At 46.4% G+C, this 27997-nt stretch overlaps 1 protein-coding gene across 2 annotated transcripts; it reads right to left on the minus strand.

Annotated features, from left to right (window-relative positions):
• Window positions 1-518: 518 nt before the first annotated feature.
• Window positions 519-27997, minus strand: FAM20B (FAM20B glycosaminoglycan xylosylkinase). Of its 2 annotated transcripts, none has more exons than XM_066192149.1 (8): window positions 27940-27997; window positions 21008-21538; window positions 17502-17588; window positions 15191-15300; window positions 12916-13087; window positions 9013-9204; window positions 6163-6222; window positions 519-4031 (listed from the first exon to the last, which is right to left on the minus strand). In XM_066192149.1, exons 2-8 carry the CDS (start codon window positions 21382-21384, stop codon window positions 3800-3802), a joined length of 1230 nt encoding a protein of 409 aa, XP_066048246.1. In that variant the 5' UTR covers window positions 21385-21538; window positions 27940-27997; the 3' UTR covers window positions 519-3799. The 2 variants fall into 2 exon arrangements, with proteins under 2 accessions (XP_066048246.1, XP_066048247.1); XM_066192150.1 differs by having other exon boundaries at window positions 21008-21437; window positions 27940-27963.

Here is a 27997-nt window from a genome sequence, read left to right on the forward strand (position 1 = left end):
ATGCTACAGAGCAGGTGAAAGACCCCTGAATTCAGGGATCCTGCCTCTGAAACACTCACTGTTGGGGCATTAAGAACCCTGCTGCAGGCTGAGTAAAGCTCTGCTCCCAGGGGGAAGAGTGACCTGCCCCATCCCAAAAAAAGCTTAGCAAAGGCAGCCACAGACACCTGGCAGCTCCACAGACACCTCTCACAACCATCCCTGGCTCCATGGAACCAGCCCCCGGGACACTGCCAAGGGCTCAGCCCACGTGCTCAGCAGGTGCAGGGCCATGGGATGCATGGGCAGAAGACCACCTCAACCTAGGTGTGTTTTATTTCTGTATCCCTTTGGGACCCTCTTCTGTCCTTACCAACAAGGCTCTGGCAAACAAGCTGCATTTTTGGGATATACATGACTGGAGAAAATGCCAATGACAACCATGTGCAGAGGAGTAACTGGGAGACAGCAGCAGCAAAGCACACATTCAGCCCACCACGTGCGGGAACTGGAGACAGACAGGGGAGGGAGAGAGAGACTTAGGCAATCCATCAATGTTGCTTTATTAAAATCTTGATTCACACAATGTTGCTTTATGTGGGAACTGACCCCAGGGGATAGGAGTAGAAAGTCATGATTGCATTCTGTTTGCTTATTAGCAACTCCATTTGTGCAGCAGCTCCCAGGGGCCTCCTCTGGCACATCCGAGAGCGGGGTCTGTTTCCAGCATCTTGCTCCAGCTGCTGCAGTAAATAAATTACCTTCTTAATAAATTAGTACTTTTGAGTTGAAGTTTGTTTGGCAAGACACACTCCAGTTCATCAGCTGCTGGAAGAGGAGCTGACTCGAGTGTCTCCTCCCCCCGATGGCTGACTTGGGAAGGAGGAGGTAAATAGCAGATGGTTGATGAGGCTCTCTTTAATTAGTTCTTGATTTCTGTGCTTCTAGTGCTCTGATATCATTGATAACCACGACACAACCAGTGTGTAACATCTGGGGCCAGCAGGTGACACGTGCACAGTGAACAAGAATCAGAAAGGTGTTTCAAAAACCTCCTCGACAGAGCACCTGCCTTGCAAACAGTGTTACTTTTCAGAGATCCAAGCAGACCCTGTTGGTACCTGGATGCTGCTCCTCATTTCCTTTGCAATGGTTACAGTTTAAAATCTCTCCAGGTTCTGTGTTCAAGCAAAACGACCACCGCTGCCAAAAGGGCAGAAATTGTCACAAGGCCAAAACCAGATCTTCCTGATTTTGGTGAAAATCAGAGAGGATTTTATTTTTCTTTCCTGCTGCAGAACACCAAACTCCAGTAGTGTTTACAGCAGCCAGAACCATCAAGAGCACAAATAAAAAACCACCCCCAAAAACCAACCATTTCTTGCCTCCTTCTACTGATAATGCTGGACTTCACGCCCTTTGTCCACAAGTAAACCAAAACAAACCAAAAATACCCTGCTTTAAATCTTTGACATTTATACTGGGGCAAAACATATCCCCAGGTTCCATCTGACAGCAAAAGCTTTAGCTTAGAGCAATATGTAAGTCCTCAACACTAATTTAATTTCAAAGACTGAAAGACCTTTTTTTGAACCCATTATTAAATCAAATGTAAATATCATGAGTGATCATATAGAAATCAAAAATTAAATTTTGGCAGATCCCTCCCAAAATATTAAGAGCTCATGATAAAGCTCAAAGAGAAGGATATGCTTTTAGAAATGCTACAAGTCACCAACCATGTGCTTCACCAACTTCCCCTTGGGTAAATCATCTGAAATTTCCTGGGAAACAGCTTAAACCAGCACCTGCTCCTGCCCCACAGGAACCACCCACAGCTTCTAAAGCATGTTCTGTTACCAGGTGATAGAGGAAGGAGCTTCAGAGTCCTCAAAGCTGGCTGTGTGTCACCATCCTGACTAAGAACTCCAGTAAATAACTCCAGATCCCATCCCAGCATCCCACTGCTCTGGGGCATGTCTGTGATTGTGGCCAAGTCCAGAAGAGAGCAAGAATAACACATGAAATCCAATCTCAGGTAAACAGTCACATTCCACTTTCAAGATACTCTGCTCAAGCAATGAGAAAGACTTCAACAAAATAAACCAATGCCTGTGTTTTTCAGATAAACTCCCCCTGACACCTCCTGGATCAGGTGTGGCCAAAGTGCAAGAACGGGAAACACCTCTTTCCCTGCCACACTGCAGTTAAGAGAAATCCTGACAGGAAAATCAAGGGAAAGGGCTCAAACTGACCTTTTGATGCTCTTGCTCTCAACTCCAGTAACCTGTAATCACTTGGGGAAGGGAGCTCTTTTCTTGCATTAAGGACCGTGCTGGCTGAACACTGATGCAAAGCTGTTCCATTTGGAAATAGTGATGAAGCTGCTGCTCCTCTGGAGACACAAACTGAGACCTGCCCCAAGGTGGTCAGTTCCATGACACAAACTCATTGGCAGCACAGGCTGCAGTGCTGAAGGACAACAGGACTAGCACAAGATGAGTGCTGCAAGCCTGCCCTGAAAAGCCAACTTTTCTCTAAGGCAAAAGCATTAGTGAGGGCCCCAGGGTGCCCATCCCAGGCAGAACATCGCAGTGGGGGTTGCAGGAAGCAGCTGGGGAAGGCAGAACACCTCCTGGAAGCGGTCACAGCTTCTGAGCTCAGCCACAGCCAAACCAGGTACAGGTGGGACCCCAACACTGGTGTTCCAACAACAGCAGCGCTGAGCTGTGGTCCCAGCGAGCAGCAGAAGCTCTCCCAGGTGAGGTGAAGAAGACAGACCACAGCTCAGGGTTGTCTGCACACCTCAGGTTACTGCTGGTGCCTGGGGAAGTCTAGCAAGCTCCTCTTCTCCCAGTCCCACACGCCCAGAGGCTCTACAGCACTCAGGGCTCACAGCAAAGCAGCCTGACCTTGCTACACGGAACTGCTTATAAGGACAGATTCTGTCCTCCTCAGCTACAAGAGAATGAAAATAGGGTTATAATGGACACGGGACTGCAAAGGTATTTTCTCCATTCAGACCTTGCCAGATTCCTTAAAAAAAAAAAAAGGGTCAAGACACATGAAAACTTACTATAACCCCTTAATTATCAAGTGCTGTATAACCACCCTGTCCTCTCCTAAATCTCCAGCCCTGTGGATAAATCTTTGATAGGACTTCAGCAAAAACACTGAAGCATTATCACATATGAGGCAAGCCCCTTTCCCAGCCTTTAATTAAGGAAAAGCCCAGTGAGCAGCAGAGGTCCCCTCTCCCACCCCTCAGACAATGAGAAGAACATCCCACCCCGGGGAGGGGGTGCACAACTCTTCAGTCTAGCAGTTATTTTATTCGCCCCTCGCTCGCTCTCTAGAGAAGCAGTAAGACGCCCAACCAGCTCAGAGCTGATTGTGTACAACCCTGAATCAGACAAACTCGCCGGAGTACGGGGGAAGAGAAGGGGAGAGGACTGCACTGTTCATCTCTGTCTGTCCCCTCCAGGTTGAGTCCACAAAGGAGTTCTGTATTCCACACACTGCACCAGCACCGAGAGCCGTTTGCATCCAGCGCGACGCCCACTGCCGGCAATGGACACGCCACAGTGGCCACGATGCCACCACGGGGCTGAGCCCTCCGAGGGCCCCTTCCCACCTCTCGCTGCTGCCAGCCCAAAGAAAAAGCCACTGTCACCTCCCTTCCTCCGGCTCGGGAGCTTTCCTGTTCATGTCAGTCCATCTTGGCCACAGCCCTTCTGAACTGATTGTGCTGTTTCTCTATCGCTTTTTTTGTTCGTTCGTTTTTTTAAAAAAAGGAGTTTCATCTCGTGTTCCGCTACGATTACAAGTGAGACAGCGTCATCCTGTCTTCCACCAGCACAACATCTGGCCCAAACTGGTCTGTGCACTGCTTCACTGTGGCCAGGATGCTGAGGAGCCTCTGGTCCAGGGCGTCCAGGTGAGGGTCGGAGAGCACGGGTGAGATGGGGTCGTGCGACATGGCAGTTTTTAAGGCAGACTTCAGCACTCCGTTCTTCAGGTAATTCAGCCTGTTCCAGGTAGAAACCCGGATGCTGCAAAAGAAACAAACACACGTCACCACACCACAGTCCTGCTGCACCCACTGGGAATACCAGAGCCAGCCTCCTGAGGGAGCCTGGAACATCAAGAATGGAGACTCCTTGCAGCAGTGGGTTTGGGATGGCAGGCTCCAGGTGAAACTGCATCACAGACAGGATCTAATGAAACTTGAAAACCGAAGGCGATGATGAATCAATCCGGCGTGACATAACTCTGATGTTACACAGGAACACTTGCGGCTTCAGTCCTGAGGCCTCCCAGACACAGTTTGGAAAGGAAAGAAAGTGAAGGAAAATCAACAAATTCAAACAGAAGTCATGTCACCTCAGGAAGAGCATCACTGAGTAATAATGAATCCCAAAGGACAACAGGCAGTTGACCAAACTTCCAGGAAAGAGAACACAGCAGTGACCTTTCCTCTTCACTGGCCACTGAGCTTGTTTGTGTCAGCCCATCTCAACTCTCATGTTCTATGAAGTCTCTTGGGATTCTCCCCCAAATCTTTCAGGGACAAATCTTTAGCACCCCTGGTCTAAACTCTTGGGTTTGATGGCCTCTAATAAAACCAGCAAAATAAGCAAGTGTTGTAACAAACATACACTTAAAACAATTATGCAAATTAATTCTTATATGGCATTTACCCAGTACCAGAAAGAAGGAATATCTGAAAAGCAGGAAATTGCAAGGTCTCTTACAGAGATAAACTTCTCTGGTTGCATTTGGGGAAATCAAGATGACAAAGACTCAAAAAGAATCTCAATAAAGCATGAAATTAAACATACATATAAAATTAATGTAGGAGAACTAAAGAATTTGAAAATTCTTTAACTGTTCTCCATATGACTTTTAAAAGGATCTTGCAGAACACAGGCCAGATGTACTGCAGCTGAGGCAGTATGCAGGGAGCTGAGCATAGTGCAAGCAGGATGAGAACTCAGGCTTTCTGCAAAGTTCCCAGGTTTCAAAGGTCCCAGAGAATTTGGAATATAGAACCTTTCAAGGACAAGCTTCACAGACAAGCTCCATTTGGAAGGCTTGAAGGAGTTAATGTTGAAGTATCAGAGTCAGGAAATCAGTATCTCAGTATTTTTCTTCCTGGAAATTTTCACAGAATCCCAGAATGGTTTGGACTGGAAAGGACCTTAAGGAACATCTCATTCCACTTGCCTGCCATGGGCAGGGACACCCTCCATTAGACCAGGCTGTTCCAAGCCCTGTCCAGCCTGGCTTTGGACATTTCCAGGGGTGGGGGGGCAGCCACAGCTTCTCTGGGCACCCTGTGCCAGGGCCTCCTCACAGGGAAGAACTTCCCAGTATCTCATCTAACTGTGACCTTTACCACTGTGAAGCCATTCCCCCTTGTCCCGTCACTGCAGGCCCTTGTCCCAAGTCCTTCTCCAGCTCTTTGGAGCCCCTTTAGACACTGGAAGGGGCTCTGAGGTCTCCCCAGGGCCTTCTCTTCTCCCTGCTGAACACCCCAGCTCTCTCAGGCTGCTCCAGAGGAGAGAGGCTCCAGCCCTTGGAGCATTTATTTCCTAATGAGAAGTAGCAATGGCCTGGTAAGAGAGTGGAAACAAAACAGAAATCAAAAAGTCACAGCCTCTGAAAATAAAACCACAGCTCACAAGGCTAAAGCAGAAACAAAACTCTGCAAAGAAACTACAGATTTTACCCGAGAGGAGCCCCCTGAGCAGGGCTGCAGTTTTCTTTAGAAACCATGTTTGAAATTTTTTTGAAATAAATTGCCAGACACGTTGAATCCTTCTCTTCTGTCAGGGAGAGCTCAAGCTGGGATGTGAACTTTGATTTGTCAGGAGCTGGATGGGGACAGCTGCGGATGCAAAGAACCTGTCACACTGACTATAGATAGATCTGAAGCAGTGACCTGGAGGTGAGACCACTTTCTGCAGCTAACCCTCTGACATACTGCCTTCATGAAAATAGATTCCTCAGCTTCTTGGGCAGCGACAATCCATCAAATAGACAATATCTCAAAAAAGCACAGCACTGTGGACCCCAGCAAACCTTCTCAGGTTGCCAGGAGGCTCCCAAGTTAATGACATTGCAAACCTAAGGACAGCAATTACATCAGTAAAGTGAACAGCACCCTTCTGTTTCACTTACATGCAGCACTGATAGAGGGGAGCCAAGATGCTTCTTTCATCCAGGGCAGGGTTTCCAAAGCTGAAAAGCAAAATTAAAACCAAGTGAATCAGCTGAACTCCTAAGGTTGTTCTCAACCTAAAGAGTTTTGTAAAGAATTCAGAGAAATCAATACTAGGCAATTTCATGCTCCAAGAGATCAAATCATTTAAATTAAAATATAAACAGGCCATGACCAGTCACAGATGTAACTCTCATCAGCATCAGCTAAGCAGGTAAATAGAAGCAGCACCAGCATACCCAGTTCTTTATCAGACCAAGGCACCTTAGAAAGGCATTTCAGAGGAGTTTAGAAATGATGCAGGGGTAAGGAATAACTGGTATTCTGGGCATGCAGAATGGGAGCTCTGTCTGACACAGCTGGGCAGGGAAGGAACCAGCAGCAACAACCATCAGAGCAACAGTTCACTAACAAGGTGATCAACTTGAGCATTTCAAGCCAGAAGGCTTCCAGAGTATTTCAAGCTTCATCTAAACACATGCTGGATTTATTTTTCATAGTTTCACCTTCCTCATAATACTGCTTTCAACTAAAAATTTTCCCCTCAATGAAGATAAGTTGCTGTAGGGGCCTGGCATTACGCTGCCCAAATAATTCTGTTATTTGTAGCTTTAAAACTAAAGAAGCTCCCAGGGAGGTGGTCATGGCATCAAGGAGCATCTGCTCTCACTCACATGGTTTAGTTTTAGGTAGCCCTGTAAGAAACAAGGAGCTGGGGACAATGATCCTTATGGGTCCCTTCCAGATTGAGATCTACCATACTTCTATGAAAAACTGTCCCCTCTCCACTATTTCAGAGGGGCTGAAAGAAATTTTATTACACGATTAAATAAATCACCTAAATTTTCAAGAAAACAATTTACTGTCAGCCTGAAAAGCCCCACCAGAAATATTGTCATAATGTTATAGGAACATACCATAGCAAAGGGACTTGACCCTCAAACCCCATATTCACTTCCAGTGACTAATCCATTGCCTTTCCTCCTCCTAGCACATATGGTCAGTGAGTAACAGAAAGAGCCTTTTTGCCAAATTCACTTAAAGCAGCAGTAATTAAGCAGTCCCAAGGTGGAATGCACCCTGCTCTCGTACTGGAGTATTACTGAACAGGCTGATGACAAGGAAGGGTGGATGGAAAGACGGAAGGAAGGATGGAATCCACTACACAGAAGATGAATGGGAAAAAAAAAAGGTAACTCCAAGCCTTCCAAGGATCTCCAAGATCTCAAGTGCTGTGTACACTCGGTACAAGTGGTGTGCAAAGCCAGAGCAGAGCCTGCCACAGGAACTGCTGGTCCTTCACAGAAGAGAAACTCACTGCACTGCACAAGGGAGTGCCCACCAGAAAAATACGTAATCCTGAATTGCTGGACTAAATTACGAGAAAGGCAAGTAGATGACCTTTATGTTTTTAAGAGAAATTAATCAAATCGTTATGATTTAAACGTGGCTGTGTCTTCAATATGATTTTTTGTCATGGCAGGTAAAAGAATTATAAAAGAAAGGCCTCATGAAATCAGGCCTGCTCTGCTAAATTGCCGAAGTTAGCCTGTTGCTTCTAAGTAATTTGCAAGTTCCCAAGCGAAAACAATCTTGGTATGAAAACTCGTTAGCATAACAACCAATTCCTGGGTTGAAAAACAAATGCACTTGCAATAACAAAGGATTTGTCCCATGAGAATCAGTGAAGAAAATATGTAAACAATCCAGGAATAGATAGATTTGATGGACAAGCAGAACACCTTTTACTAACCAATAGAGTAATTGGCAAGAAAGCTATTAACCAGTTAAAGCTGCACACGAGGTCTGTAAAAACTGTATAAAATGAGCTGTAAAAATAAAGAATTGGCTTTTCCTGCATGAAGATAATAGACTCTCGAGTAACTTATCACAATAATTTTTAACCTAAACCATAGTGGACAACATACAAAACTGTAGCAAAGACAGAAAAACTCACATTCTAAACACATTTTTAAAACATTTCTGTCTGGGTAAGAGTTAGTGTCCACATTTAGAATATCATCATATTTTGCTTTTGGTATCACTTCTACTTCCATTTTAAACTTTTAACCTTTCAAAGCCAGAGTAGGCATACCCAGAAGGCAGGGAATGCCAGGTTATTCAGAAACACATTTTAGAAATATTTGCTTTTATCACAGCACTCATTTATACTGGCTGGTGAGAAATAAAAAAGCCTATGTTTTCAATCTTCTGTTAATTAAAAGCCTAAAAGGAAAGGGCTTTTCTGGGGATAGGAGGAGAGACTTCAGCCTTTGAAAGTTGCTTTGGGAAACACGGTGTTAATTGGGGAGTTTCTGCAGCTTGAGCAAGACTTTGCCAAGACAGAAGAGTATCTAGAGCACAGAGTAGAATCATAGAGTCCTAGAATGGTTTGGTTTGGAAGAGCTGGGTTAAAGCTCATCTTGTTCCACTCCCCTGACATGGGCAGGGACACCTCCCACTAGATCAGGGTGTTCCAAGCCCCATCCAAGCTGGCCTTGGACACTTCCAGGGATCCAGGGGCAGCCACAGCTTCTCTGGGCACCCTGTGCCAGGGCCTCCCCACTCTCAGAGGGAAGAGTTTCTTCCTAGCATCTGATCTAAACCAACTTTCTTTCAGTTTGAATCCATTCCCCCTTGTCCTGTCACCACCACAGCCTTTGAAGGACCCTAAGATTTGGTGAGTAATTTCTGCTAAAAAGGAAAGACTGTTACAAAAGCGAGAGAGAGCAAACAGAACGAGACAGAGCAGACCAATGAGTGCCCTGCTCTCACCACAGCCAGGCCCAGAGGAGTGTCCCCAGGCTCACCTTTTGGCATTGTCCAGCAGGATGAGCATGCTGGCCCCCTCATCATCCTGGAAGCTCTCGTAGTGGTGGCGGTCGGCGTTGCCGATCAGGTAGTCGAAGACGGCCGTGTCGATGATGTCCAGCAGGCGCGGGCCCGAGTCGTACGGGGACGTTTTCTTCACGGCGTCGCAGTAGCTCTCGTCGTACTCCCACCTGCAGCCAGAGAGGAATCAAGGGAACTTCAGGGAACCAGCACTGCACAGCAGCAGCAGTTACCTTCAGTTACCTGAAGCTGCCCTCAATCACCTTCCGGTGCACCAAGAAAGGGGAGCAGCCCAGGCTAGATGAAGAAGAGCTCGACAGCAGTGTTTCCTGAGAAGAGTGATACCCTGCATTACCAACCCAGCCTACGGAGCAAGCTGTAGTTTCAGTTCACAGATACACGAAGATCATCTTCCTATGGAGAACAAAGTCAGAGTTTGCTTCCTCACAACTCCCCAGTGGCCAGGCTATGTTTTGGGAAGATTACTGCCACGCCTTGCCTCCCTCAACTTCCCAGGAACACTTCAGTACTGTGTCTGTTTCCATTGCCTTGAGCTGTTTCCATCTGGCTTTCCAGCCATCCTCTTCCTCCTTTCTTTTTAATGCAAATATCCTCATCGTGGTTAGTAATGAGCCCCTCTGGCCCAGGAGAAGGGCTTCACAGTGCTCATTCTTCCTTCACAGCTGTCTCTTTCCTCCCCTCTTCCTTTGCAGAGTATCTCACCTTCTCCACTGACAAGAGTTCAAGCTTCCCTCCTTATCTCCTTCTCCTTCTATGCGTGATCTTGTAACCTGGATGTCATGTCTCATTTCTCCAAAGCAAGGACTTTAAATTTTCTCGTTTTCTTCTCTACAGCTTTCAAAGCTATTCAACACCACCACCAAAACAGCCAAATCTCTGGTGTATATCCTTTCCACCTGTCAACCTAAATAACAAGGACATCTTCCATGTAAGGACTAAAACAATCCTTCACAAAATAGCAGTTAAATTGGAAATGCCTTAAACCATCTGTGATTTGGAAACAGAGATGGAGGAAACACAAGCTGGAGAGACTTGCTGACATGCTCAAAACTGCAGATAGTCATAAAAGTAGGAAGATCAGAATTCAACTACCACAACTGCCACATATCCCACCTCATCTTCTAGTGGTCTGGAGCCAGAGGTGCCAATATCCCACTTTTCCTCCAGGTATCCAAATCAGAGAGCTTAAAAATTTATCTTCTCAATGCTTCTGATAATAGGTCACACACATTCCTCAAATGCTGTGACTAAATACCCCTAGGAAGAGGGATCTTTGCACCAAGGTCCAACCCACACTCCACCTGTAGCACAAATCCACACAGCAACCATCTCAGAACCTCTTCTGCTTGTTCTGGATACATTTCTTATGCTGCACCTCCCTCTCCCTCAAGTGTTTCATTCTCTCTCATTTTACTTCAGAGCAGTACCTAATCTCCTTGCCACCATTTTTCAGATAAACAGTGCTCTCTCTCCTCATTTTCCATGCAGTCTTTCAAGAGAGACTTTTATCCAACACTCATTTCTGATCATTTATACTGTATTAGCACATGCCTTGGAAGGTCAGGGATTTTATCTATTACACCTCCATTAAAAATTATGTACGCTAATGTGCTTGTGTGAATTAAATTCTAAAGGTCAACTCAGAAGAGCAGCTAGAGCAGGCAAAAATTCTAACAGAGTTATTTTTCCACAATTACCAGGCACAGAAAAAGGAGAGCATGACACCAAGAATGCTTAATTCTGATCGCTCAACGTGAAATGTGCAGCATGACCAGGTGAAAAACACCAGAACCTTGTAACCTCATCTGAAGGAAGCAAGTGTGAGTTAAAATACACCAAATATCAAGTCAGCACAGGAATCAAGGTAAACCCCATGTAAGCAAGCAGGGTGTGATGAAAAAGAGCCTCTCAATAGGAGGAATACCTCCAAAAAATTTATTCCATCCTTACTGCAATGTACCATGTACTGATTTTGACCTGTTAGGAAAGAGAAAACATCTGCTAGCAATTCAATCTGTGCATTTTATGCTCTAAAACAATTCAACAGAGACTTTGGATGAGATTCTTTCTGAGAACAATCACATCATTGGAAATCAATGGATACTTCAGATCAAGGACTGAAAATTTCTTCTAATCACTTTCAAGTTCAAGACAGATTTGGAAAAAATGTACTAAGCTCAAACCTATTTGTTCTGGTCATGGCACAAACACCCCCAGCTCAGGAACTCAGATGTGTTACATCTAGTGTAGAATGCTGCTTAAAGAAGGACAAACGTGGGATTTAGCATTCTTTCCATGCTGAGCATGGTCACCAAACACTGATGGCATTGAAAGCAAAGGACTTTGCAGGGTGTGTATATTTGGCATGGCCTGATGTTTTGGTAACAGGGGAAGACCACAGGGGTGGCTTCTGTGAGAAGCTGCTGGAAGCTTCCACCATGTCTGACAGAGCCAATCTCTGATGGCTGGCAGCAGAAACATGACGAGCGATTCCCCGACGTGGAACTTAAGACAAGATCGACTTCTCGGTGCTGCGGGATCTTGCAAGAATCTCTGATTTGGTGGAAGCTGACAAAGGTACCTGCAAGCAGCAGTTTTTCTTCTAGTTAGAGAAGTGGAGGAAGTGAGGACATGTGAGGGAAAACAACATGGAGACACCAAGGTCAGTGGAAAAGAAAGAAGGGCAGGAGGTAATTCAGGCATTGGAGCTGAGGTTCCTCTGCAGGCTGTGGTGAGAACCACGGTGAAACAAACTGTCCACTTGGAATGCGTGAAGTCCATGGGGGATGCAGAGATCCACTCACAGCCTGTGGGAAAAGGGCTCACCCTGGAGCAGGGGGATGTTAGAGAAAGCTGTGACCCAGTGGGAGACTCAAATAGAGAGAGAGAGGGCCCCTCCTTCCAGAGATAGAGAGAGAGGGCCCTTGCTTCCCAACTGGAGCAGCCTATTCTTAAAGGACTGCACCTCATGGACAAATGACACATGCCACAGCAATTTTGGGACTGTTTGCCCATGGGAGGGACCCCACAGCATAGCAGAGGAAAGATTCCTCTTCCTGAGCAAATGGAAAAAGATCTCAAGTGATGAACTGACCAAGATCCCCACGCCTTGTCTCCCTGTGCTGTCAATGGGAAGGAGAGAGGGGCTGTGGGAAAAAAAAAGGTGTTTCAAAGGCTTAATTTACTTCTCATTATCCTCGTCTGACTCTGTTAATAATAAATTTACTATATACCTTTAAGATTGGACCTATTTTGCCCTTAGAGTGTTTGTTTTTTTTTTTTCTCCCAGTCCTTATCTCAACTCAAGAGCCCTTTGTTAATTTTTTTCCCTCTCCTCTGTCCAACTGTAACAGAAGAGGGTGAGTGAATGACTTTTGTGAGTGCCTGGCGTTAGGCCAGTGTCAAACCACGACACAGGGCCTAGCTTAAGTTAAACCAGTTCCACAACTCTGACAACAAACTACAAGGATCATGAAATTAGGTATTGCACAGCGCTACCACATTTCAGGGGCCACAGCATCAACAGAAGGTCCAGTGGCACAAGAGAAGAGTCTTAGTTTGCCCACAGACAAGATCTTCAGAGCCTGAAGTAACTGCATTGTGGAGTTCTGTTCCAGCCAAGCTACAGGAAAAGGACAGTGCTTAGTATTGTGGAAAACAATGAAAACTATTTTCTCTTCCTCATTTTAATTTAAATTTCATTCTGGACTTTTTGGCTTCTACTGCTGTGCTAAGAAAGCTGTCGACACGACAGTAGGTTTTGAAAGCACTTAGAGCTCTTTAATTAACCACTGTGTTTGCAAGGGTCATTTTAGTGCAAATGATCATCTCTAAAGAGTAACAGTGCTCTGCTCTCATACCTGGCCAGTTTGCCCTCCCGGTAAGTCCTGCCCCAGGGGTGCCGGTGCTTCTGGAGGGGCCAAACGTCCGGCAGCCACAGGGTCACTGAGCCCTCCATGACGTCCCCGTCCGCACAGGCTGGCTCTGTTTCCCGACAATAGTAGCACTTCCCATAGAAGCAAGTGTTATTGCCTTAAAAAGAAAAATTAAGAGGTATTAATCCAAGGAATCCACCTGAAATTCGGGAGCATGTTGCTGCAGCAGAGGTTTCCCCACGACAGGATTTCACTGCGCTTGTCTTTGTGCTTCCTGTTTCTGAGAGGGAGAGGCTCAAAAGAGATTACACAGACACTCATTCATTCAGAGCAATTCAAGAATAATATGAAAAGGAGAGAGAAATTATATTTTCTAATACAACATTGCACTATCAACAAGTTTTTGTAACCCTTTCCTAGTCCCGAGGACCCTGACTTTGCAGTGTTAACACTGCTTGTTTTTCACATTTCATACTTCATGTGTCAGCATTCTCACTTATTTGAAAAAGCTGACCAAAAAGAGATAAGTGAAAAGAGACACAGCAGAACTCAAGGGGATTTAGGGCCCTGAGATTTGCCACACATCTCAGCTACTTGAGCTGACTTGGCAGAGGAGACAGAAACAATTATTATCCTCACATGATCTAGGAATGCAAATCTGTCAGAGCTTCATCAATGTCTTCTGACAAGAGAGGAGCAACAAAACGCTGCAGCCTTTAGTCCACTAACACCGATACATCCTGTAGCATCAAGTAACCTGCAGCAGCCTGCATTAGTAGTTTTAGTTTAACCTTTTCTATTTTCCGCTTCTTAACGCACCTTCACCTGATCCTCACCAAGTTAAATCCAGTTTCATGCTCACAGATGTTCTTCCAAAATATTCTTCAGCTGTCTCACTTGGTTTTGATTACTCTCTGTCCTTTCTTCCTTTGGTTCTACATCCAGTATGCTTCACAGAGCAGGCCCAGCTCTCCAAAAGCCATGTTCTTCCCTTTCCATCCTCACACATCCCTGCCTCTCAGCCAGCATTCCTTTAGAGCCCTCCATCCTCCCTGTGCTCCCAGCATCCTGTCAGGCAACCTGAGCATGTCAGAGACCATTACCAACAGAGAGCTTGCAGACCAGATCTCTTTTTTGTTTGGAAAGGCTGCAAGTCTCTCTTCCCATCCAAGACCTGCATCAGGTCTAGCAAGAGACAGAATTCTTTGAGATTCTAGCTGTAAATCCAGTAAACCTGCACTGAATATGAATGAATTTTCTCTTCTTCAAAACCCCAAGAACTTGGTCAAATTTGGCCTGACAAAAGATCATAACCACCTCCACAGATCCACCTATTTCTTTAGTTCCTGCTTTGCAGAACAGCAGCTCCAAGGAATCTGAGGAGGAGCAATGAAAATTTCTGGAGCCTTATTTCTCAAGTGAACACTGCTGCTAGCAAACAGCTTAGTTATCTTGGCTGAAATTGGAAAACATAAAGCCTGCCTGAGGCAGGCACCCCATGTGAATACCAGGAGAGTCTGGCAAGGCTGAGCTGACACTTCCAGCTGAAGTTGTCACCTTGTAAGTGGCAGTGTCAGGCAGCAGGTGAGACTGCCGGCAGTGCTGTAACAGGAATGTTACCAGCAGTAAGGAACTATCATCTCTGGAGCCTTCTGATTAGGAAATGAAACAAACAAACAAAAGAGTAATAATTGGATGGCTTGTGAAAGCCTGAGGGAGTTAAGGCTGCAGCATAAGTAATTTCTTGGTGCCTAATGACCATCTGGTAGGAGTTCACGTTAATAGCTTCTATTATGCGCCCTTCACAGCATTATTACTATAAACAACACAGGGAAGTTCTGCCATGTTTGGTTGTAAACGCTCTGCAGGCTCTGATGCAGCACAAACAACATCTAATACCAACCAGCGTGTCAGCTCTATTAATTATCCCAAATCACCACTCTCTTCACATTAAATACAACTTCATTCTTTTATTTGTAGGTCTAATCACAGACTTTCTAACTATCTCTGACAGCAGAGAGAAAATTCTTGCTCACATAATAAAAATCCCATCTGTAACAGCAGCATGAGGGAACATCACTTGAAGAAAACCAAGTCCTCCTCCCCTGCCAAATGGGGTTATCCAAGACCTCTCCTGGCACACAAAGAGCTTCCTGCACCATGGTTAACTGTTTTTCAGCTGTGTCAGGTTCCCACGGCTCCTTTTTCCCATTAAGCATTTTTCCTCTCCTGGGCAGCAGAGTCCATGGAATCTACTTACCCACAGTCATGAAGGTGCCCAGGAGCTGCTCCGTGGCCACGGGTTTGATCTCTGTGCGCAGATTCACAAACCTGCCAACCACCAGCGGGGCTCGGCGGAAACCCAGGATTCTGATTTGGGGTGAAAAAACACAGCCTGAGAATTTGCAATGTAGGCAGCAGTTCAAAATTAAAACAAAAAACCCTCTCTCAGAGATGACAGAGACCAAAGACTAAAGCTGAAACCCCGCAGCAACTTCCTCTTTTCTCCAAGGCAAAGTAAGGAAACTCATTTTTCTTATGTGCCTGGATGTTAAACTTCCTTTATAGGCCATCAGTGACACTCCTTTATTAAGGCATTTGCAGCAGAGCAACAGAGGATGCACCACGCTCCAACTCTCAGAACTCAGACCTCACACCAGGAATATCCATCCTGTGTCTGAAGCAGTAAAACCATATGACCTGTGGGCTGGTCACCTGGAAAGATCGTTTCTAGTTTGTGGGAATCACTATCTATTAAAATGTTATGCTTAGGCCCAATTCAATTACACTTGAAAGCAATCAATCCAAGAGTTGTTTCGTTTGCCATGAGGAAGGAGAAGGGAAGAGAGAATGGCAGAACAGAAGTGAATGCCTGAGAAGTGCCTGGAAAAACAGAAGTGGGAAGAACAACCATAAAACTGGCAGTTACAAGATCCAGGTTCCACTCCCATGCCTGTGTCTCAGGTTGCAATGCAAGATGTAACCGGGGTGTGTATTCAATCACCATCTGTTCAAACCAGGTGGGGCAGTGTCCTTATCCCTTCCAGGACCCATCCTCCCTCCAGGGGATATCTGCTGTTCACGGGCCATCGAGGCTGATACAATTCCACCATCCCACTGGGAGATGCTCCACCCAGGGGGAGGAGCCCAGCATTCCCACCTGGATAAAACCTGAGATTCAGAACTGCAGGGCAGCCTGTTTGCACTGGATTCCCAGAGCAAGACCAGACCCATCTCACCACCTCTGGGCCTTCAGAGGAAAACTACACCCTTCTACAGGATCATTGCTCCAACAGAACCACATCTGTCACTCCAGGGGGACTTGAGTGGACTGCTCCCAACACCCTGACCAACAGGGTGTCAGGCTGTATTCTGACTCTGTCAGTGGTTTGTTTTTTCGTACTACTGCGTTTTTAAATTTTAATTTTCCTAGTAAAGAACTGTTATTCCTATTCCAGTATCTTTGCCTGAAAGCCCCTTAATTTCAAAATTATAATAATTCAGAGGGAGGGGGTTTGTATTCACCTTTCCAAGGGAGGCCCCTGCCTTCCTTAGCAGACACCTGTCTTTGCCAACCAAGACAGCCTGCCACAGCCTTTGTTCTGTGACCACAAACGACTTGGGTATTTGTCATGGAATTTTAAAAGTGCTTAAAGAAGTACAAAGATCAAAGGAGTGTCAGCCCCAGCTCTTTTAATGCACTTTTAACACTCTTTTGACAGTCTTTGCATCTCAGAAAAAGATCCTGAAAAGGGACAACTGACATTCCACAGGTGTATTGGACTAGTCACCCCAAAAACTGAAAAGGATTTGTTTTAGATATTCAATGAGTAAATCCCCTTCCGTAAGTATAAAATAACCTTCTTATCTACGTACTGAGAAACCTCAGTTTAAATTCAACCATTCTATCCTTTGTCGTATTTGTCCCTCCTTATTCCTTTTCTCAAGACTCTGTCTTCACCTCTAAATCTTGCTATGAGGAAACAGAGACTGTGCTCATTTATGCTATGTGAAATTGCAGCCCTAATAGCATTTCATAATTATTGACATTCAGGGTCTGGTGTTTTCTGTCCCATTCTTTGAACATCCTTTAATTTTCATTTTTTTCTTGTAATTGCACCTCCAGGACAAGTCCACAAATTCACCTGGGTACCCCAAGCACAATCAGTATATGAATAGCTGATTTTCCTCTAGGATGCACTGATTCACATTTAGTCTAGACATTACTCTTGACTTTCTAGTGAACTGGACATGAACTTAGCACATCCATTTAGTATTTCAGACTCTTCCACAGCATTTGGCTAAGCTCTTTCTCCCCTGTAATATTAACTAGAATGGTTTCAGGTCTCATTCTCCTTTCCAAACTTTTCACAAGTATCTAAGATGTTACACTCTTGAACAGATCTTAGAAATGAAGTGTCACAGAATAAGCTAATTCTTATTTTGACCTCAATGTGGTATATTGGCAGGTTAGAGGTAGCTCCCATCTGAGGTATATTCTTCAAAGAACCCCTTTTTTTCTCTGGTATTTTCCAGAGACAATAAAACCAGAGAAAGCAGTAATTCCATACCTATCCAAGTGAAAGGCTGCCACCTCTGCGTTGTGTCTGTCGTAGCCAGCGTAGGGTTCTCCTTCCACTATATAATCCCTGGCATACCTGTAATTGAAATAAGTCCAATGAAGTGAGTCTATGTAGAATTCCTGTCAATTTTGCTGTTCAGAGTAACAATTTAATAACAATAACAGTTAAAGGGTCTCTGGGTCACTTTCCAAGTGACTACCAACGGGAGAGGAGAAAAACATCCATGAGATTAAAGTGTCCAGACTGTTGAAGTGGTAAATAAGGAGAAAAGGTCAGTGATGTACAGTGGTCTCTAGAGTTTGGGAAGAAGTTCACATTCCAACTAATAACTTTTAATCCAACCATATGCCAAGTCACATCTTAGAACATAGAGCACAGACCCTGCTATGGAACAGGGGGCTATTTATACTGGAGAGCAGCAATTCCACAGATGATTTTGGGGTTAGAAAGAATTGTACATTAACAATTCTCAAATACAATCTTACATTGTGGAAGAGATGGTAAAAGCAATCTTTAGTGGATAGAAAATCAGCAAGCGTGAACCTGAGGACAATACTGGGTATAAACAGAGCCTTTATTCTGGCAGAGAAAAGACATAATGAACAGCAAAAAATAGAAATTAGGCCCTCATTGCAACAACAATGGTGTATTTTGCTGAAGCGCAAGGCTTTTTGCTCCCTTTTTTATCTTTTAGTAAATGTTATTTAGTCAAGGAAAACACCAATTTCTCAGTTTCCTGACATTTGGATCAGTGTAGATACTGCTTTAGCACCACACGGCAGCTGAGTGTGAAATACCACAATCAACACCAAGCAAAGGGGTGAAATGCAACATGTTTTCAAATTAAATAAAGCCAAATCAGGTTGCCTATTTTCTCATTTCCACCTACGTATCAAATTGTGTAAACTAGATTATTTCCAGCAGAATTTGTGTTCATGCAGTAGCAACAACAGCGTAAGAGAAGGCACAGAGCTCGACTTGGATGTTTTAGCCTTGCTCAGGGAGGATGTGGGGTGAGAAGACAATCCATTTCCCCAGCCTGAGCAAATGCTTCAGCTTCTCTGCAAGGCAGCTCAAAAGAGAATTCACCAGTGCAGGATTCCTGCCAAATGGGAGCTTTCACCAAACCAGCATCTTCTGTCACACACACTACCAGATGTGATGATAGCAAGTATTATTTGTTAGTCAATTAGGCTGAATTTCAAGTAAATTTGAAGTGAGACAGCTAATTGTCAGAACATGTCCTCGAAGGCAGCTCTTTGGTAAGCACTTACAGCTGGCTTTTGGAAACATGGTCACATTTTGAAAGCTGCAGAGCTAAAATTTATGGGTAAATCCTGACCAAACTCTTTCTTTCTATGCACAGTAGGCATCTAGTCCTTTCCAGAGCAAAAGTAATGAGGGAATTCCTTCTTCCCCAGCTGATAAGTTTGCTCAGAACCATTTTTAGCAGTAACTCTGACAGAGATTTCAGGTCCAAAGCTGGTTAAACAGACTCTCTTGCAGTGCCAGAACAGGACTCTGCCCAAGCCTGGCTATTCCTGCCTTTACTAGGAAATAACAAACAAACATGGGTCTACCAGGATGGCCAAGGCCAGCCTCTCTAGTGCTCCTGTGAACACTCCCAGCTGCACGTGTCCTTGCTGGAGCACAGTGCCTGTGCTTGCCTGCACAGACAGGGCATTACAGAAGGCAATTTAGCGCTCGGTGAAACGCCTGATTGCACTCCCTGACAGAAAGCTCTGTGGGAATGCTGGGAATCCCCAGGGCTTTCACTGGAGGAGATGCCTCTCCTCCCACCAGGACTCTGTGGGCAAGGCTCACGCTGCCTGGGCCTGCAGGGGAGCTCCAGCCAGAGCAGGCATTGGCTGTACAGAGGTTTTTCTCTCATTCTCTAATCACAGAATCACAGACTGATTTGGGTTAGAAGAATATTTCATTCCAATTCTGCTGCCATGGGCACTGACACCTTCCACTAGATCAGGCTCTTCCAAGCCCTGTCCAACCTGGACTTGGAACACTTCCAGGGATGGGGCAGCCACAGCTTCTCTGGGCAACCTGTGCCAGGGCCCCACCACCCTCACAGGGAAGAATTTCTCCCCAATATCCCATCTATCTCTGCCTTCTGTCACTGTGACGTCATTCCCCTCGGTCCTGTCACTGCAGGCCCGTGTCCCAAGTCCCTCTCCATCTCTCTTGAGCCGTTTTAGGCACAGAACGGGGCTCTAAAATCTCCCTGGAGCCTTTTCTTTTCCAGGTGAACAGCCCTAGCTCTCAGCCTGTCTCCAAGCAGAGGTGCTCCAACCCTCAGAGCATCTTTGTGGCCTCTGCACTTGCTCATTAACAGGACAGGAAACCTTAATGCCTGCTTAGCCCCAAATCTTTTTCTGTGATGACATTTCTCATTTGCAGTGAAATCTCCTAAACCACACCTGGCCTTACTTTTTAACATCTTTCTTCTCCTTTTCCCCAAAGACAAAGAGTTCACAAAGCTTTACAGCCAAGATTCTTCAGAAACATTCAATCATATCAAAGTTTACAGTGATCCTCAGAAAAATTTAAAATTTAAAAATTTACTTCCACACCAAGGAAGTATCACTACCCTCTGTTCTTATGTTGCTCCTCCAGAACTCACTGTTGGCAGACAGGAGGGTCAGGGGCTCTCCCTCTGACCTACCCAAACCATTTTTACAGCCTACATTCAACCACATCAGACACACAGATGTACTTTTAAGATCACCGCCAAGTTTCCTTCCTTCCCTGTTCTTGAACTGCACCCTCTCCTGGCAGTCTGACTCGACGAGGAGGCAAAGCTTGTCTCCAAACTGCCAGAAGCCGCACTTCCACAGACAGGAAGACAGGGCTCAGAACCATAAGGTGTAACCAACATTCCCTCAGGACTGGACATAGAGATTATTAATCTAAAGACAGGCTGCACCGTGGATCAAGGCTGTACAGTCTGAATGACAGCTAGCACAGCAACCTAATGTTACTAGAGCACCAGCGACGTTCTATTCTGTCGCTGCAGGACACGAAAGAAAGATGAAAGACTCCAAATATTTCAGAAGGCAAGGAGCGTAGAAGAAGTTTTTATTGTCTAACTCTTACTACCTTTTATAAGGTGTTCCAATACAGACTTAACATGGTTGGTGAATAGGAACGACACCTCTCTAATCCCACTGGTTAACTAGAGAAACAGCAAAACAGCACCTGGAGAAAGATTGTTTTGAGAAAGGAGAGTTGTTTGCCAAGATTGTTTTGAGAAGAAACTTTCTTGAGAAATTTTTCCTTGGGAAAAAGTTAGCAGCTGCCAGCAGGCTAAAATCTCTCAGGCCCAGAAATATCAGGGCCACACTATTCTGTCTTAAAAATAACAGGATGGTCTTTCCACTTCCAGAAAAATTTGTAACTTAAACGTTAACGTGACAACCCGGAGGCAAAAAGTATATACAAATAAAACAGTTATTAATGCTGTCGCTGAAAGCTGTATTTACCTCTTGGGCTTGAAGACAACCTTCTGCCCTCCTTCAAGTATCAGCAAAGCCTTCAGCTGAGTCCCTTTGTACCCCACATCAGCCTTGACGATCTTCTTGGTGGTCATGGCGTGCATGACGGCGCCCAGCTCGGGGGTGTCCTCGGGGTACACCTCGCGGGGCACCACCCACTGCGCGGCGATCTCCCAGGGCGACTGCAGCGTGTGCTCCAGCCGCGGGTCCAGCGCCACGCGCAGCCCCGACAGCATCCGCTGGAACGCGCGCTGGTCCTCCCGGTTGGCGGCCGACGTGTCCAGGTTGTCGATGAGGAACACCTTGGTGAAGATGAAGATGACGAGGAGGATGGCCAACAGCACAACTCGCTGCTTCAGCTTCATGGTGCCCTTCAGCCCTTCTCCCCTGACCCTTTCTTCCAAGCGTTACGGGAAGTCTGTTGGAGATCAGGGTGAGGAAGGGGATGTTAGTTGATGAATTTCATGCCTAACTTGCATTGTAAAAGGTGTCTCACCACTGAAGCATCTCCTGGTACCCCTAAAAATAAACAGAACACAAACTTACAATCCCGCAGATCCCACCAAACTCAGAATCAAGTTTATGCCTGGAACGCAAGCCTGCATTTGTGGAAACCCGTATCCTACAGCCCGGACGCTCCTGTGTTAAAACACGTGGGGTGTTCTGCCTTCCTGCAGCCCCTCTGCGATCTGCACAGAAGGGGAAGTTGCCAGATAGCATCTCTGCACAGCTGAAATCACAGCAGCTGCAACCACCGCGGGCAAGGCTGTTGCAGGGAACTGTAGTTTAACGTGATTGCTCCAATTTCATATGCACTCTTCCGCTAATGCGAGATCCCATGATTGCTGGTGTCCCAAAGACCTATCCCCCAGAAAAGCTCCCAGGTAGATCTTAAGACAGCTCACAACAGTGAGAACAGCTGCACAGCCTATTTTCCTGAAGGTACAAGACATAAGGACAGAATAGAATTAATTGTTTATTGCCTTTCATTTGCTGCCACTATAATTTACTCAGAATTTTTTCCATTCTTAAAAAAAAAGAGCTGGGGTGGGGGATGACATCTTTACTTCCTCACAGTGAACTAAGTACCTTCTGCACTCAACTGTAAAACCCATAACCACAGGAAATACACAAAGTGTCTGCAATCTCATCCAAGTTACCTAGAAAAGAAATCCCAGACCACAAACCCTTGCTTATTCTCAGCAGCCTCACCTACAGCAGTTAAATCCGTATCTGTTTCCATATTTACAGTGGGCTGCAGCACACGTCTGGCCCCTCAATAAGCTTTGGCCAGGGCAGTGTTCACATATAAGGACCAGAGAACACATCACCAATTGCATCCAGTTATAAGGACAGAACTACCTTCCTAATAATAGCTGGATGTAGTCAAAAACCAAACGGAAAGGGGACATGAGGCACACCTCTGAGGGGCCGTGGGAGCCAGCAGGAATTCCCCTTTGCACCAGCCACACTGATCATGCAAACCCCAAACAGCACCCTGGGCTGGGGGAGGACTGACACAGAAAAGGCTTCCCATGCGATTTAACAATAAGTGGATAAATCAGCCATAATTAATCAGGGCACTGGAAGAAACGAGCTGCCACAGGCTCATCTACCAGCAGCAACCGCAGGATGGCCAGGCCGTGCCTGGTGAGGCACACACAGGTCACAGCCATCAGGGCACAATCAGGCTGGCACGGCATGAGAGTGTCAGTATAAAAGGACATGCAAAACCCACAGAGGACTCCACAGCCCCCAAAACAAATTTACAGGAGGTCTAGAGCAGACCCATCCAGCTCTGTGGCTCTCCCACATGCCTGTCAGCACTCACAGCAGGATAGAGACCCCAGGAAGGGCAGAGGGTAGAAGCCTCAGGGATGCTTCAAACTAGAACTGTGGTCCCCTGTTAATTGCAATACTGATTTTAATCTGTTGGAAAATAAGTGCTTGTGCTCGTACTGAAAGAGAACAAATCACATGTTTATCTGGAAATTAGAGCATATTATCACTCTTTATCTAGTTCTGTCTTAGCAGCCTGTTCTTCTCCAGACAGCACTGCCACCTGCACATTACCCACTGCAAGCACACAAATGAGAAGCACAGACAGGGAAGATGCACCTGACCCAAAAGCTCTCATGCCTGCAGATACAGACTCACTGAGGAAGAGATCCTTAAATAATAATCACATTATTCCTGAACTTAAGAAGACAAGCAAAGCAGATAGGCTGCACCTGCACCCTCCCATTTTAACTCATAATTCACCTCTTTAAAACTAATTCTGAATCATTTTGGTCACTGCTGTTATCAAGATCTGTTCCCATTCATTTTTAAAATCCATTTGAGTTTCTAAGGAGTTAGGCAGAAGAACAGAGGTCATTTCAGAACAGTTACTCCTGGCTATGAGATATGTGTTTATTACATTTAAAGAAAGCCTCCCAGCCCAGTCCTGGCTGACTAAAGCACAGGGCAGGATGTTCCACACCTCTGGAGCTCAAGATGAGCACTCACTTTTCTAGACTGATTTCCAGGAATGCTGAGTTTCTGTAGGGACATTCTTCCTGGGACTCAGAGGGAGAATACATCTACTTAAATTAAAAGTCATTTATTTAGTTTATCTTTTGCGACGGCTTTGAAAGTAATTTTGGCTGAAACCCTCCAACGAGGTACACAGAATTTCCAAAAATAAATAAATTAAACGTTTAACTATTTGCTGGTGAGTTGGCTCTCACATTTTAGTGACATCTGAGGACATGAGTCATCGGCTGCTTTCCTCCAACAAACACCAAAGCAACGCCGAGGTTGCCATGCAATCAATTTCCCAGCGCTCCATGCACAGCCTGCACTTTGCTCCTTGGTGCCAATGTTACACTCTCTGCTCCACAAGCCAAGGGAATTGAATCCTTTTATGAACGAGGCTGCCACGGACAGCAAGAACTTGAGTCTACTGTTTTAAATTGAAGATGGCAAGGGCAACAGCGTTGAGGCGATGCAAGAAAATGTTTATGCGGTTTTGAAAGAAAGCAATCTGAAAAAGACAAGTCTTTGGCAAAGTCTTGGATTGGAAAGGAACATTATGAGAACTCCAGAAGTGTCAAGCCGGCCCTGGAATGAGGTCAGAGATGAGAAAAGTGAAATAACAATACACCACCAAAATTTTAAAAAGGAAAAAATAAGGTGAGTGTGAACTGTGTGGAACGAATGGCAAAAGGGTCTTGGACAATGACAAAAGTAAACCCAGCTAAAAAGAGAAACTGCCAGAAATAAACACCCCGAGCAGCTTTTTAATGCTGCAGTCAACTGCAAGGTTCACGTAAGAAATACCTCTTGTTCTTCACTACCTGTTTGGGAAATTTCCTGATCAATTCTTCCTCTTATTACAACCAAGTCTGTATTCTCAGCAACTATTGAGTCTTCCAACTCAATGTGCAAATGCCAGCATCTCCTCAGTACCACGGTGGGGTCACTGTGCACACAAACACATGAATTAAATCATGTCTTCTGGTATTAAATACCAGCATCAGACCACTTCACTCCCAGTTCAAAAAACAGCATGCAATTTGCATGTTACAAAAATCGCAGCTACTATAAGCAGCCCACAAAGTTAGCAGCAGAAAAATCCCACAAGACATTTTTTATTGGAGTCACAAAATCAATGTCGTGCCTCATATCACAATCTTATTTTTATATCATAAAGCTTTTTAGTTGCTATGTCAAAAATACTTGTGTGTACAATTTGCCAGGATTTCATTATGCTCCAAGTCACAAATCAGGTCCGGGGGCAGGCAAAGGTTTAGTTTGGCAGCACAAGTACACAAAAATAATCATAGCTCGAATAGACATTGATCTGAAATGGATATGGTGGAAGTAGAGTCTAATTCCTGTTAAATGCATGGAGCTTTTCTTATGTACACTATGCCTTCTGGGATCACCAATCAAAAGGCCTTTAGAAGTTCTCCAGTAAATCCTGGAAAACGCCTTGAAGAAACATCGTATACAGTAGTGACATTTTCCTCCTCCCAAAACATCCTTCAGTCTCACCAGATCAATCTTCCTTCCCATCCTCCCCTCTGTGGCCAGCTCCTTGGTGGCTCACACCTCTCCTCTCTGTGAGCCTTGTTATTCCAGTTTCCACAGGCAGGCTCCCACAGACCTTTCCTTGGATTTCTCAGACTCATTCTGTCACTTCCACTCTCTGCGTGCTGCCTGCCTTGTGTACAAGTTTAGTCATCTAGTGCTCAAGGCTTCCCACATATTTACTTGTCTGCTGTTTCTCCATCTCCTTTCCTGTTAAAACCCTCGTTATCTACAGGCAAAATCTGTGACAGTCTACACTCTAACTTTCCACAAACACAACTGCACCCCCGGCTGAGAGCTACAATACTGATAAATATGAAAGATCACAAGCATTTTAACCACTGCAGTATCTCTGCCTGCAGCTGCAACCATCAGGAACTGCCTGAAATATTCTCACACAGCTTTGGAAAGAAACAAAATCACTTTGTCCATCTGTCTGCCCACCTTGGCCTGTTATATCCCTTAGTAACTTCAGAATCTGTCGCCTGCATTTCTGCCAAATTTGTCAGAGGAATACTTGCACGAGCTTTACAAAAACCACAGGCCAGATAGAGGACAGAAGCCTTGAGAAGCCAAGGACAACTGGGTAAACATCCTGAATCTTTCCCAGCTGCCCGCACAGCAAACAGGAACACCTGACTCAGCTGGCTGCACAAATAAGGACAGGGAGGATTGGGATACAGGCACCTCCTGGGTGCAGCCCAGGAAAAGGAGAAGCTGCCAGGCACTGAGGCTGGTGGGAGCCCGGCAGGAGTTGCTGGGGTAGGATGTAGCAAACAACTCCTCAGGAAACCAGGCTGCATTAATCCTCCTTGCAGAGTGACTTTCCACCAAGCACTGTTTCCTATGGAAACAAAGTTTATATAATCACACTTTTCACTAAGATCCACCAGCTAATTCCAAACGCTGAGAGGACAGGAGATGTTTTGAAGACAGGGTTTATGTGTGTACTGGAAGCTGGCAGTCTGGGGTGCTGCAGGAGGAGCCGCTGCATTGGCTCAACAGTTGTCTGCTTGCCTTGGCCATGTGGGCAACCCACGTGCACACAGCTGGTAGGGGCAGGGAGCTGGGAATGCCGTGTGGGCAGGGAGGGATGGGAGCACGGAAATGGGGAATGGTACAGGACAGGGAGTCAAGGGCACTGCTACAGTGGGTGCTGGGACCTGGTCAGAGAACAGCCAGAACAACTCTCCCTTGTCCCCATCCCAGTTACTGACATTTCACCTGACCACTACAGGTCAATAAAGCCAGCTGGAAATGCTTTAGGGAGCCTTGTTCCACTTGGAAATGAAGCCAAGGCAGTGAGAAAATTCTGCCGTTTCCCTTCTCCACTTGACATGTTTATTCAGCTCCTACATAAGACTGACATTAAAAATTTAACGAGGGTCCATGTACCCATCTGGCTTTTAGCAGTGATGAGCCTGCCTCTGCTGTAGGATGGTGCCAACCTGCCTCCCCCACTCCCGAGCAGAGGCAGTGGGATTCTGGTGTCAGAACCAAGCTGACAACTCTGTACCACGAAGCAAAACAAACTTTGTACCTCCAACGGAGGCAAATCTAGTAGCGACTGTAGGTCAGACTTAAGGGCACAAGGGGTGCATGGAGTAGTTTCAAACTAAAACAAGACACAAGAGTGCCTGTTCTGTCATAAACACCAGGTGGGATCCGCTCACAATGAATCCACTGCAAGCCTAGGATCCGCATTTTACAGTTTGCCCTGTTTGCTCAGCCCCTAAAGCACTACTGATGCTGTGGTGCTTCAGAAGGTACAACCAAACAGCTGCAGTGCTTATGCACACCTGTATCCAGAACGGAGCCAAAGCGAGATATCCTTTAAAAAGGGTTAAACCCACGGCTTTGACAACCACAGCCAGCGCTTCTCTGAACCCACACTGTATTTTTCCACCAGTGGACAGTGACCTTTGCCAAGCTGCGACCGGCACACGGTGAGAGCCCACGGTGCAGACGGCTGTTCCCCAAGGGTTAAGAGATGGCCAGAGAGGCTTCGCAGCTGTACGGGGCTCCGTCCCCGGCTCAAAGCGAGCATCCAGAGGAGGAACGAACAGCAGGAGTGCAGATAAAAATTCCCATCTCCCAGAGCTGCGTCCGTGCAGCCCCTGCCGACCACGGGCAAAGCCGGGGGACGTCCGGACCTGTCAGGAAGGACGTGGAGGTGCTGGAGCGAGTCCAGAGAAGGGAACAGAGCTGGGGAAGGGTCTGGAGCACAAGTCTGTGAGGAGCGGCCGAGGGAGCTGGGGGGCTCAGCCGGGAGCAAAGGAGGCTCGGCGGGACCTTCCTGCTCTGCACAACTCCCCGGCAGGGGACTGTGGGGCCGGGTGAGGTTGGGCTCTTCTCTCAGGTAACAAGCGGTAGGACAGGAGCACGGAGCCCCACGCTGCGCCAGGGGAGGTTCGGGTTAGACATAGAGAATAATCTTTCCACGGTAAAGGGTGATTAAATATTGGAATGGGCTGCCCAGGGAGGCGGCGGAGTCATCGTCCCTGGAGGTGTGTAAGGAAAGCCTGGACGTGGCACTTGGTGCCGTGGTCTGGTTGACAAGGCGCTGTTGGGTCACCGGTGGGGCTCGACGATATCAGCCGTCTTTTCCAGCCTCACCGATTCCCTGATCCTCTGATTCTCCCGCCGCCGGTCCGGCCGCAGGGCCCCCTCCGGCGCTCCGCGGGGCGCAGCCGCCCCTCCGCCCCCTCCCTCCCGCCGCCAGGCCCGGGCGCCCCTGCCGAACCCGCCCCGGGCCACAGCAGCGCCGCGTCCCGTCCCGTCCCGTCCCGCTCCCGTCCCTCAGGAGCCGCCGGCCCGGCCCCGCCGCCCGCGCCCGCCGCACTCACCGCGCCCGCCGCCCGCCCGCCATGGCCCGGCCGCCGCCGGCCCCCGCCAGCCCCACAA

This window comes from Chamaea fasciata, unplaced genomic scaffold (assembly GCF_029207755.1).
Source record: "Chamaea fasciata isolate MVZ Bird 193981 ecotype frontalis unplaced genomic scaffold, bChaFas1.0.hap1 SCAF_10, whole genome shotgun sequence".
Classification (NCBI taxonomy): Eukaryota; Metazoa; Chordata; class Aves; order Passeriformes; family Sylviidae; genus Chamaea; species Chamaea fasciata.

Bases quoted from the DNA above. Each gene is read 5' to 3' on its own strand.
- FAM20B (XM_066192149.1), bottom strand. From the start codon at position 21,384: ATGAAGCTGAAGCAGCGAGTTGTGCTGTTGGCCATCCTCCTCGTCATC. The intron at 13,088-15,190 runs GTAAGTAGATTC...TTTCTTTTTAAG, and splicing joins GGGCACCTTCATGACTGTGG to GCAATAACACTTGCTTCTAT. The intron at 6,223-9,012 runs GTGAGCCTGGGG...TTTGCTTTTCAG, and splicing joins CTGCTGGACAATGCCAAAAG to CTTTGGAAACCCTGCCCTGG.